Here is a 12,372-nt window from a genome sequence, read left to right as displayed (position 1 = left end):
AGGGACAACGGTTCTATTTACATCCACAAAAAGCAGTAGGCTAGGTCCTGTCTGTCTGTCTCTCTGTCTGTCTGTCTGTCTGTCTATTGCTATGGACAGAGCTGCACTTAAACCCTACTGATCCAAACTCAGTAATGGTTTACTTCAAAATAAGTTTAACGCTCCTGCGAGGTCACAGAGTGCCGCAACCCCCAGGAATAAGTCAGCATGTTTGCACTTCCGGTTCCCTCATCTTGAAGTCAATGGGTTTTTTTGAATGGGTTTTTGATTTAATGCCTGAAACAAGGTCCATGGTTAACAGGCCTAATAGATGTTCACATTTTGTTCTAAGACAAACTATGTCAGTGAATAGCCCAGTTGTGAATTTTAAAGCATTTGTTAAAAACTGTTAGTGGTTGCTAACAAGTGTCTAAATGAGACTACAGAGGTTGTCAGGGACATTAAACATCATCACAGTGAACACAGAGACTCATCTCCTCACTAGTCCATCTTTACAGGCCCACTTTAGTTACAAACTATTCTCACTCTGACTTTACAACTTGTACATTGATCAGTTTATAGAAAACCTGTATAGTAATTGTGCAGTAAGACTCTTAGTGGTGGTGACGTTTAAGTCATGTGACCATGATGTAGTCTGTTTGTAGCCTAACATTAGCTTTTTACTGCTACACATTTAATTTATCACAAAGTGGTGTTCATCTGTGACGATTATCTGGATGAACGAAATATGCATGATAAACTTGTATTTGACACAAACACAAGTTTATGATAAAAATCCAATTGAGAATCCCAGAGGGGCTTTTTGTGGAGGGACCAGGGCCATGCTAGCTTCCATGTTAGCCTGTAAAAATAAATCATCCCTACTGCTCTTTATTTAATACTCAGGAACTGAATTGGAAAGGAAATCAGTGAAAACCAAGAGATGCTTGGCAGACTTGGAAAAACATTGTGAAAAAGTTATGGCATGCTTTTGGAAAATGTTCATTAATGTATGACTTATTGCAAGTGCAGTAAAATATGCATTAATAGTGTTAGGATACTTCAACTCAATAAAAACATTCATACAAATAGATATAATGAAGAGCGGGCTCACTTTAATGCTCTGCAGTCATTAACAGTAATCACAGTGCAAAATAAAGTTTAAATGTGTATTCATCATACAATTCCTATTATTACAACTGCTCTAATACCAGAAGATGAAACACATATAATCACATACGTGAGTTTTAGAAAAGGTTTTGTGTCCTTCTGGCTTCTCCCACACATCAGTGAGTCACCATGGGAACTGACTTTAGGTATATTTTACAGCCTGTTGAAGCAGCTCAGGAGGGTTTCCTACTTCACGTCTGCCTCTCCTTTCACAGCTATACTCTATTGGTCTGCTAGAACAACACATATAGTGTCGGCACCGAGGCTTGCTGTAAAAGTAATTGGTTTCATTGGAAAGTGGATAAATAGCAGTGGCTGGTTGTGGAGGGCGTCCTGCCGAGTTTGACCGCTCCTGGGTTAATCACAGTCCCTCTGAGGCTGGAAGTCTTCCCAGTCAGCACTGGCCACCAGCCACTGAGCTGTGACTTACAGCACAGCCGGCTGCGCTTCAGCTGCAGAGAGACGGAGGAACAGTCAGACAGGGATATTCAACTTAGTGCTGATGACAGAGCGTATTATGATCTTACAGATAAACCCTGTTTAAATACAGTTTTACTTGACTAATTTGATATGTTACCTCTAGAGAAATGTTCATCCTGTGTCTGAATGATGTATTTATCCATGAAGGCTGCTGCTAATGTTTATTTGGATTTAATTAGGTTGGCAGTGAAGGAAAAATATTTAACAATCTCAATGGAATCTACCTATTAATAGTTTGTATGAATTGATATTATAGCATCGGGAAGCCTGTGTTTCACACTGGCTTGTTCTCAGTGTGCACTCTTCAGTCGTGCAAGTGAAACATGGACAGGTTCTCTTTGGTATTAGTGCCGAGAGTAGTGTGGCTCAGGTCGCCCTAAGCGTTGAGCCTGATTCTTCCAGTCTGTATGTGAACGCATTGTAATATCATTTCTAAAAGGAGAACGTTAAAGGAAAAGCTCGCCCATAATTGAAAATATAGTCATTATCTATCCAGCCCCAGTGATGGAGAGCCGGGTGACAAAACATTCCTGGAGCTACTGAAGTCGCTAAAACATAAAGAAAAAAAAACATAATATGACTCCATACAGCTTGTTAATATACATCTCCAGAAGCCGTGACATCCCACATTGATTTAAAAAACGGTATTTACACCTTCAAGCTCGTGCAGCCCCCTCAGACAGGGTGCGCTAACACTTTGAGATAATGACTGAGCTTTCATTTTTGGGCGAACTTTTCCTTTAAGATTTATTTTTTTTACTGTAACTTAGCACAAATGGTTTGTTTTGTTTGACCTCCTGTGCTGAATGTCAGCACCACATCCGACCTGATCATTACTCTGATAAATGAGATGCGTTCACAGTACTTTTATTTTTCACACTTTATAGAAAAATGTGAACGCAGGGTTTTTATGTCTGCTTTTAGGAAATGATTTGTATAACGCTGTTATTTGACACATTCTGGTTAAATCCTGAATACATTCGCTTGCTTCAATATTCCTCGTGCTCTTGAAATCACACACAGAAATGAGAAAGTCCTCAGCTTCCTGTAGAAGAGCCAGTCTCTGAGGAGCTGCCACTTGTTACGGCTGAGAGATGCACTCCTTTATAAAAGGCAGAATGTGGAGGATCCGGAATGAATGCAGTAAAACATTTGAACCATTATCTTAAAGTGTCTGATCTACAACAACGGCCCGGTTCACTCTGCAGTCTTCCCAGTGTGACAGAAAAATCAGCCACAATTTCAGCACCATAAAGTCAGTATTTTCTGCATGCGGGCTTTTGTTTTTGATTGATTTGACGTCTGCATAATGCTGACTTTCTCCATCCCATCGGCTGACTGAAACGGCCTTTTTGTGCCACTTGACTCCCTCACACACACACAGCTGCATTTGTCTTGCAAATCCATCCCCGCTGCGCCGCGTTCAGACGAGGAAAAGAGAGCAGTCGGACATCAGTGAAGTTCAAGCCAGCGAACAAGCGGAGAGGCTGTTCCATAGCAGCCGCCTTTGTCGATATCAAAACGGAGAGCTGGTGAAAAATGATGCATGCTTTTACACCTCTGAAGCCTGGCAACTGACAGGGCAAGGGATGGGCGTGGGGGTGGGGGGATACAAACTAAAAACTAAAAAAAAAAAAAAAAAAAAAAGAAACTTTCCCGTCCCTGGAGGCTGGAGTCAGTGTTGGAGGGAACAAAAGAGCCGAGTGTCCTCTACCGCACGACGGGGATCAGCAGCGCAGAATGTAGGAGATGGATGGAGACGCACACGTACAAACGGCCGTGACTGAAATTTGCATATTTGTAATTTATCACTTTTTTGTTGAGTTATTCAGGGATTTTTTAAAGACTTAAAAAAGAAAATGAATCATTTGTCAAGGCGTGCAGGTCGCTCGCTGAGGTGGAGCTTTTCTCCTCAGCGCTCATGAATGTCTGCTCAGAGCCTGCGATCCTTCCTGTTCCCGGGGACAAGTGTTCACCTACTTATTTATCATAACATTATTTATTACTTGTTGTCTCGTGTTTTAAAAACCCGCTCTGGTATCAGCCCCGTCTGCTTCATTTCCATATCTTTTCAAAGCAGTTTCCTCGTGAATAGACTGTAATATTTCATGATGGGGCACGCAAAAGCTGTGCACAATGCCTCTCATATCCACCCTGCTTTCAGCCGCAACAAAGATCATAGCAAGACGTCTTTATGGCTAATTCAGTCAAAGGCGCATCCCCCGTCCTCTGGCGCGGAGGTCAGCCCGCCGTGTTCCGTCCACCAGGGGGGTTTTCAGAGGCCAGAGGCGGCCAACTGGCTCCGTCACACTACACCACACACAAACACTCACACATACCCATTTTAGCGAAATGTCCATTCAGTAATTTTTTCCAAACAGGACGGTTTCAGGCCCCGACTTTGTTTGTAGAGGGAGGTTGATGATATACATTTCACTGAGGGAAAAATGTAAAAAGCTCATTTTTCGAATTAGACCAAGGAGCACTTTAAGAATACGTCTTTTTGCAAAATAATTTTAAAGGGTAGGCTATTGTTTAATGTTTGTTAGGCTGTGATATAAGCCTAACAAAAGCAGCAGGCAGCGGCATTTTTGCCCCCAAAAACCGCTTCAATACGTCAATATATCAGATTGAGACACGTTTTATTTTACTATGCTGTTATGTGTCATTTCGGAACACTTATTTTTTTAAAATTTATTTACAGCTTCCACGCGAGGACGTTTCTATACACACCGTACTTGTTGGATTGCGGGTGTGACGGTGCTGGATTTATACGTTAAACCTGTCAGTGGATGTGTGACACCAGCACGGGCCATCACACTGACCACCGCCGCTGACCGTAACATCGGTCCTGTCTGTTAGTGCAGCATACCACATGTCTGAGGTGCTTTCATGGGGAAGTAAGATGCAGCCAACTGTAGTTGAATTATCCCAGCGCGCAGCAGACGCATCATTACGCAATAAGGCGACCGTGGAAACAGGCCGACAGCTTTTACGCATGAACGCACTGCAGCCGAAATCAGAGTTTATACGGAGGATGTCATTTTTATACGAGGTTCATAGGCAAAAAAATAATATTGACATATTCTCAGTCATCCTTTCTCACGTGAATCCACGTTTTATTTGTTCACTACAGCACCAGCTGATATTTTATTAACAAACACAATGTACCCTGAGGGGGGCTCCAACAGTGAATTTTATGAGTAGCTGAGTGTATTTTATTCTCTCATTCTAAGGGAGTTCAAACTGACTGCATGCGCACTCACTTCATCCCCGGTCTGTCCATGCGTTGCCATGGATATCCATGCGCAACAAGAACAGTCCTTTGGAACAAATCCAAGCTAACGCATCTCTCTCCGTGCTCAGAAATATAAATGTCCCTAAAATGTACGACAGCGTGTGTGTGATAAAGAAAAAAAACCCTCCTCTAATTATTTACTCACTAACTCTTCTGTCTTAGCCACCCTGCTTCTCTCAATGGGCAAAGCTGCTCGTGCGCCCCGGAGCCACTTGTTGCCGGCGCATAAAGTTGGAGCTTTTGAGAAGTTAAATATCCCGGAAAGAACACAAGTTAGTATCTCAAGGGCTTCACGGGGACAAAAGACCAGCGCCTTAGCACCATATGCTTAATGGCTACAGCCGTCCAGCCTTTATTAAAGGCAAAAAGTGGTCCTTTAAAAGTTGGAAAGGCTCCTTTATTTGAGTTAGATGGAGCACTTGCGCACAAAACCAAAAGCGCGCATTGCCATTGACTCGCCCCCTTTCTCTTTCTTTCAGGAGTCTGAAGCGGCCACCGTCATCGCCTGTTTCACTCCAACATAAGCTTTTCATCACCCGGCTTTGTTCTCGGTGAAAGTAATGCTGCGAATCAAAGAGATGACAATATTTTCCATCAGCTTGGAGACCCTGGACAAGAGCCCTCGAGCTTTGGCAAAAATCAGGGCCGGTTATTCATCCTGTCACTCCGCACCTGTGGTCCCGCATTCAAAGTATACAAACCTGTCCCTATTAACATTAATTATTCACAAACAACACAAAGGCTGAAATAGAGCAGGTTGAAGTCTGTTTATGGCTCCTAAATGTTTTATTCCTCTGAAGATGTGCCCAAAGCTTTTTTTCTCTCCCTCGCTCGCAACCGAGTGGCTGTCTCTCTTTCAGCCTTGAGTAGCCCTACAGTTTGGGTTGTACAATCGCAGCATCTGCTTAATCTTGCTGATGAAAATATGACACAAAACATAGCAAATAGAGGATTTGTTAAATCCCGGTAATGACTGATCAACGCGGGAAACAATGGCGCAGGATGGTGAGAGCCGTATGGCTCCGGGGGCACCGGGGACAGTTTGCTCTCTTGTGGAGAAAGCGCCAGGTGATGGCAAGATAAAATGGCCGGTCCGAGAAGGAGAACACACCAGATCCACCTCCTTTCTCTCCTGAAGAAAAAAAAAACCAGAAGACATAAATTTAATTGGCTTATCAAGGCGCGGCGAAAAGCCCTCGCTGTTAATTAGCTGCGGGCGCACAAAACAAACGCAGGGACATGTTCAGCCTGGCTGGCCCGCGCTGCGCTTTCAGCCTGGTGTCACATCATTGAAAATGTGTTTTATTATTGCAAAACGTCATGCTTTACAGTTGCCATATTGTGTCCTGCACAAAGGCTGATGGAACATTAAAGACGTGGAAAACGGTGCCAACCCATCTCGAAGACACTGCAAGGGCCTCTCTCTTTGCTTGCTTTTAGGCAGCTGCTGTCCAGGGACTCAGGCGCAAGGACATGAAAAGAGACAAAGTTTGAACTACCAGGTGCATCCCCGGAGAACACGGCGGAGACCGATCTGTTCCAGCGGGACAAGGAAGCGCTCATAAAGATGTAATTTAGATTGGAAGGTCACGTCTGAAAGAAAAGAGCGCACGGGAGGGGAGAGTGATCCCAGCTACCTCCCCTCCCTGACACACACCTCCCTCTGCTTCCTCCTCTGTCAGAGTGAACCCAGCAGACACCTGTTGGTTACCAGCGGCTCACCGAGTACAGCATCACACCCCCTGCAAAGAGAAACTGAGCGTCCGGCAGAGACCTGAGAGTCCGACCACGTCAGCCTCACAGCTGGCACACTGATGCCAAGTTGGTCAGAAAAAAAAAAACAGGAGTCAGAGGTATTAAGGATGACCAAAGGGGCTGTGTTTCCGCCGCGAGATAATCTGCAAATCAAGCCGATTTGTGGCTGTTGTTCGGCGTCTCTCCCAGCGCGCTGACATACGGCCTGAAAGAGGATTTGACAGCATTAGAGGCGATACAACCTCTTACTTTCCGCTGATTCGTGTATCAGTCAAAGCAGTTTAACTAAAGCTTCACACCTTCGCTGGTGCCTCTTTAATCACTGCGGAACTATTGAACCTGATTGCCTCTTATCTTGTTTGGTGGTTATATTCGTTCTTTAGCCATGGGCGCTAACCAATGCCCACACTGCAGCCACTGGTGCGTAAAACTGCCAATCACTGGCATCTTCCTGATTTTAAGACATCAAAAGACCCTCGAGAGAATGACTGGACCGCTGCAACGCCCTGTCATTTAAAGGCAAAAAGCAACAAGTGTCTCTGCATGACAGAAGGAAAATAACCCGTTGATATATGTCCTGGTTTTGTGCCCATTAATAGAATGTACCCAGCTGTGAGCTGGGAGGAAGGTTTGGGATGTAGCCTGTATACCGTGTATGTAATATAGTTATTACACGTAACACCGGAAACTTAATGTGAAATGTTTATTATAAAGCTCATTAAAATTCGCTTGAAATATTTTTTTAAGGTTAAAGCAGAGCTTGGTCCTACAGTTATATGTTGTACGACTTCATTTATGGTGTGTTAAGTAGCCTCTGAGCTAAAGGAAACTGAGGCCATACAGACAGCAACTGTTGGGGGGTTAAAAAGTACGGAAGAGCATTAGGGCCACTTTAGTTGAGTTTTCCTCAGACTTCTAAGAACAAAGTCAAAATTCAGACTTTTTTTCTGATATCTGAGTTTTTCTCAGAATTCTGAAGGAAAAAAGTCACAAATTAAATATAATTTTCAAAGTGGCCTTCAGTCTCTACCGTATGCCCCTAAAATGCTTCACAAGCACAATGTCAACATTGTTTATGATGTGGCACAAAGTAGTTAAAGTGCAAGTCCTGTGGTCATACTTTCACAGCTGAGAACATTTATTGGCAATTAAATGTACAAAACTATTAAAAGCCAAGAGCCCCATTTTAAAGACTATTCTCCGGAGGTAATGTGCAGTTGTAATCATAATGCTGTTTGGGTTTTTAATCTGTAGTTATGGATTATTAGATAATGACCGGCAGAGTGACAGCAGCCATCAGATACATGTAGGATATCTGTCTGCGATATTTAATAAAGTATAAAGTTAAATTGTTTCTGTTGAACTGAGGTCTTCAGCAGTGACCGGCTGTGGTTATGCACATTTAGAGAGTTTATTTTGTTAACGTCTATTTGAATGAATTGTAACATACCTGGATATGACGCCTCTGTGGAAGAACCTATAACCCTGGTGTTTCCTCAGAACTGTGAGTTTGAATTTCAGAATGTAAAACATACGACTTTAAATTACCGAGTGTGCTGTTTAGGTTCATAAATCTATATATAATATAATCTGATTCCTTTTTAAAAAATCAGAATTATTTTTCAGAATTCAGAGATTAATCTCAGCAATAATCGGCCATAAAATAGGCCATATATCGTCCTGTCACAGCGCTGCGTCAGTGCACGGCTGTCCAATGTAAAGCGCGCCGGTCTCTATATGGTGAAACAGCGGCCTTTGAGTTCAGCGCCGAGCCTTTCTCCAACAAATCACAGCTTGGCGTGGCCCTCTAATGTTCAGCCCGCTGAGAACTAAAGGAAATAAAACCTGTCACAGTGAAATGCTCGTGTCCTTTTAAGCCTTGCCAAGCCCGTAGCCGGAGTGACAAGATAGCCGAGAGTATTTCAGTCTGTCCCTTCCGCTTGGCTGCGAGCGCACCAAAGGATGTGGAGAGGCGCTCTGCGCTCCGCTCACTAACAACCATCACCGGCACAAAGGCGTTAAGGTGCGAGGAACTACAATGCTACCACTGTTTTAACCCCGGCTCTGCTGCGCACAGTCAGAGCAGAACCGGCCCCCGTGCCAAAGAGACGGAGCGGCCCAGCATTGACTCGCTAACATTTGACTTTCTAATGGCTGTAATGGGATTACATGCTCCTGTCGCGCTGGTAATGAGGAGCGGTTTACTCACAGGAGCCGGAGTCTGCTGAGGAGAGAGAGCAGACAGGAGCTGCCTCAACATGCACATAAATGAGGTTAAAACGTATGTGACGTTCTGAGAGAATGGAAGACCTGAAAAGAGCCTTTGGCTGTACAGAAAAAAAATCAAAACACATGAGAATCATCAAATAATAATTCTGATCAAAGCAATGATGAGCAGACCCACCTGTTGTATGCGGAAGGGTTTTAAATTCCAAACTGCCACAGTGCTCTGAGCGGCCCTGCAGCAGTGCTGCGCTGTCGCCTCAGCCTTGTGTTTGCAGCCTTCGGCCCAACATGGTTCATATAAACGCGGAGTGAGGATGGTGTGGGGGCGGCCTCAGCGCGGAGGAGGCCGCGGGGGCACATGGTGGAGGGATGCCGCTACCACGGGAAAATCTGTCCCGGCAGCACCTGGCAGCACAGAGCAGCATTCAGCAGCAGCCTCCCACCCTGCTGCACGCCCGCCTGCGCGTTCAACACCTTCAGCTGTTGTGGTATACTGTGTCCTCTCATTAGCATCTCATTAGCATATTTATGTCGCAATATTGGGCTGTATTAGTTTGGGTTAACTGTTAGCTTCCCCTCTGGACTTGTAGCTCAAAGTGACCTCTTTAGTGGCTGACATCTCACAGCACCACGTGACCACGAGTCATAATGATATGATGTCATATGAGGCATAACAGGACCCTTCATCTGTTTATCTGCCGGCATTATGTGTGTTTAATGAACATTATTTATTTAAAGGACCAACATTTACACTGTAAAACAACAGGTTTGTATTTGAGCTGGTGATAATTATAAACACAGACGTGCAGTTTGTACAAGTTCAGATGTTTAGCTTCAGGAAAAAAAAACTTTTGCTTCTGTCTCCTAAAAAAGTTTTGCCAAATTTCCAGGTAACCCAGGTTTCACCAGGCAGTCTGCTCTTTTCACTTCGTTTTGCGTTTCCATCTCAAAAAGTACGACTGTACGTGAAGGCTACCGGAAGAGCCGCTCCATGCAGCCCAGTTTTATCGTTAACCCCCTCAGTTAAATCATTAGTGAACCTGTTCTAAGAATTTATGTCAAACCTTTTTTTTCCAAAGTCAGAAATGAACAACCCAATCATCAAAATAAAAATACATGTCTGCAAAACAGATCGGTGAAAACTTTTCTTGATGTTGCAACATTTCGTTTGTTCAGGTTCAATGTTCTATGTTTCTCTCGTCACAATGCTGCGCTTATTCTGCTGAGGTTTAGGCACAACAAACACTTAAGTTCATAAAAGATCATGTCTCCTTAAAGTATCCAAAATGTGGAAACACAGACTCGAACTGCGGTCACTGGCTGCACCTCCCAACATTAAAAGTCAGGTAACAAACGTGGTGTGATGGATATGTCAGTGTGGTACATGTACAGATTTGAACATAGTGGTTTGCAGAAATGTCGTCACTGAGTCCGGCTGCTGGGCTGATGGTGCAGCTTCATGCTCAACAGTTATTGTAGAGTCATGTAATGAAACATGTTGCTGCTCAACATCTTGTTTCATATTGGATCAGATAACAATAACACCAATATGTATAATAAAAAGAAACATGCATATTGTTTTCATCAGTAAGTGCTTTTATTTGCCGAGTGAATATAAATATAAATCATGGTACAACAATATATTTTGTGTCTCTCATTCATTACAATTAAATTAAAACATATATTATCACTTGTGGAAAAATAATAAATACATGATTGCCAGTTGCCTGAATTACAAAAATAAAATTATCAACGTGATAAAACTATTTACAGCATTAAATACAAACTATACGGTGAGCTCACATGGTGTTCACAGTTTCACAACGCGCTTGAGGTGCGCATTAACAGACATTAACATAATCCACTAAAGTCTTCACATTTACAATGTGTGTTTCACAGGACGAGTCACAGTGTCTCTGTTCAGGCCACGAGGCCGAAAGGAGGCTCGTTCTCAATGTCTGTGAGGCCCGATCTGGTGTGCAGTTTCCGGGGGTCCTCCGGTGTCCAGACCTTGGCGGTGCGGATGATGTTCTGTTCTCGGAGCTGCTTTTCATCCGACCAGGACAGAGAGTGACCGGCAAGAGGAGGCAGGCCGTAGTCCGGGTCGCTGGGAGAGGGAGACCCTGGGGAGAGGGAACAAGAGAAGACACGGTTAATATCATCATCCTCACCCGCACACCGGGACTGTCACACTAGCATTAAACCAAATGACTGTATGTGTAACATGTGCACGCACAGAAACGGTTGACAACTTGTTGACTCCTGCATCACTTCTGTTAGAAAAAGAAAAGTCATAAATGGACCTACTTGTTCCTCTGTGGCAGATGATGACCTTCTTTGGCTGCGCGTGCGTCTCGCTGTTGGAGTTTCTGATGGGCAGATCAGACTGCACGAGCTCGGCGAGAAAGTTAATGTAGCCAATGGCGAGCCGCAGAGTGTCCACCTTCGACAGCCTCTTCTCGTAGGGCAGGGTCGGGATGTGGGAGCGGAGCCCCTCGAACGCGTCATTGATGGACTGCATCCTCCGCCGCTCCCGGACGTTGGCCGCCTGCCTCAGCTGCTGCATCTCCATCTCAGACCTCATCCGCCTCCTGCGCTTCAGCGGCCCGCCGTGATGGCCCATTGGAGGAGACATGTCCGCCGTGCTGTCGGCGCAGCCGTAGGAGAAGGTGGAGGACGAGGAGGAGAAGGACAGGTTGCCGATGTCGTAGTCTCCATCGTGAGGCGCTGCTCTGCCGCCGCAGTCTTTGCCGTAATAGTCTTGGAAATGGCTGGTGAGGAAGTCCACGTCGTCATCCAGAAAGTCATCAGTGTCCAAGTGTCCGTCTCTTGAGGAGTTGTCGGTGAAAAACTCATCATCGTCGAAATAAGGAGGGGAAGAGAAAGAGTCGAGTCCGGAGAAGGGGTCCAGCACGGTGTCCATCTTTGTGTCCTGTTGTTGCGGAGACAATGACACCTCTTTACTTCTTTTATCAGCTCGCTGCTCTGTGCTCGCGGCTCGCGGTCAACACAGTTAGTTTTAGTTGAAGAACCGGCACGCGAGACTTCTTTATAGCGACATCCATAGTCGCGTGCCGTTTGCCAGGAGCGCCAACCAATCACAGCTCGGTCCGCGAGGCGCACCTCGAGATAATCCCCCGGAACGCCACGCCTCCTGTCCTCCAGGGTCCGGGCTGGATTTACATCTCAACTCCGCGCTGACACCGGCTGCTCTCTGCACCAGACTCCGTTCACAAATCTGTCAATTATGATTTCTTTGTTTAGCAGAGACTCAAATGTTCCTCTGGCAGGTCTGGACGGGTTATTGGAATGACTCACTTCGTGTGTGAAGATGAAGTGAAGATACGGATCAGATTCTGTCCGTCACACACACACACACACACACACACACACACACACACACACACACACACAGACACACACACACACACACACACACACACACACACACACACACAAACAAA

At 44.8% G+C, this 12,372-nt stretch overlaps 1 protein-coding gene and 1 long non-coding RNA gene across 2 annotated transcripts; both read right to left on the bottom strand.

Annotated features, from left to right (window-relative positions):
* Positions 1-1,072: 1,072 nt before the first annotated feature.
* On the bottom strand, positions 1,073-9,438 carry LOC311266275. Its single transcript, XR_014623689.1, has 2 exons — positions 9,087-9,438; positions 1,073-1,601 (listed from the first exon to the last, which is right to left on the bottom strand). It is a non-coding gene; the product is annotated as an uncharacterized lncRNA (long non-coding RNA).
* Positions 9,439-10,547: 1,109 nt separating this feature from the next.
* Positions 10,548-11,846, bottom strand: ptf1a (pancreas associated transcription factor 1a). Its single transcript, XM_084368994.1, has 2 exons — positions 11,216-11,846; positions 10,548-11,031 (listed from the first exon to the last, which is right to left on the bottom strand). The coding sequence occupies exons 1-2, from the start codon at positions 11,829-11,831 to the stop codon at positions 10,829-10,831; spliced, it is 819 nt and encodes a 272-aa protein (XP_084225120.1). The 5' UTR covers positions 11,832-11,846; the 3' UTR covers positions 10,548-10,828.
* Positions 11,847-12,372: the final 526 nt, after the last annotated feature.

The sequence above is a fragment of the Pagrus pagrus genome (assembly GCF_965226575.1).
Source record: "Pagrus pagrus genome assembly, chromosome: 12".
Lineage (NCBI taxonomy): Eukaryota > Metazoa > Chordata > Actinopteri > Spariformes > Sparidae > Pagrus > Pagrus pagrus.
The sequence above is the reverse complement of the archived record's forward strand: the minus strand, read 5'-3'. Positions and strand labels throughout refer to the sequence as shown.

Bases quoted from the DNA above. Each gene is read 5' to 3' on its own strand.
- ptf1a (XM_084368994.1), bottom strand. From the start codon at position 11,831: ATGGACACCGTGCTGGACCCCTTCTCCGGACTCGACTCTTTCTCTTCC. The intron at 11,032-11,215 runs GTAGGTCCATTT...CCCTCTCCCCAG, and splicing joins CATCTGCCACAGAGGAACAA to GGTCTCCCTCTCCCAGCGAC.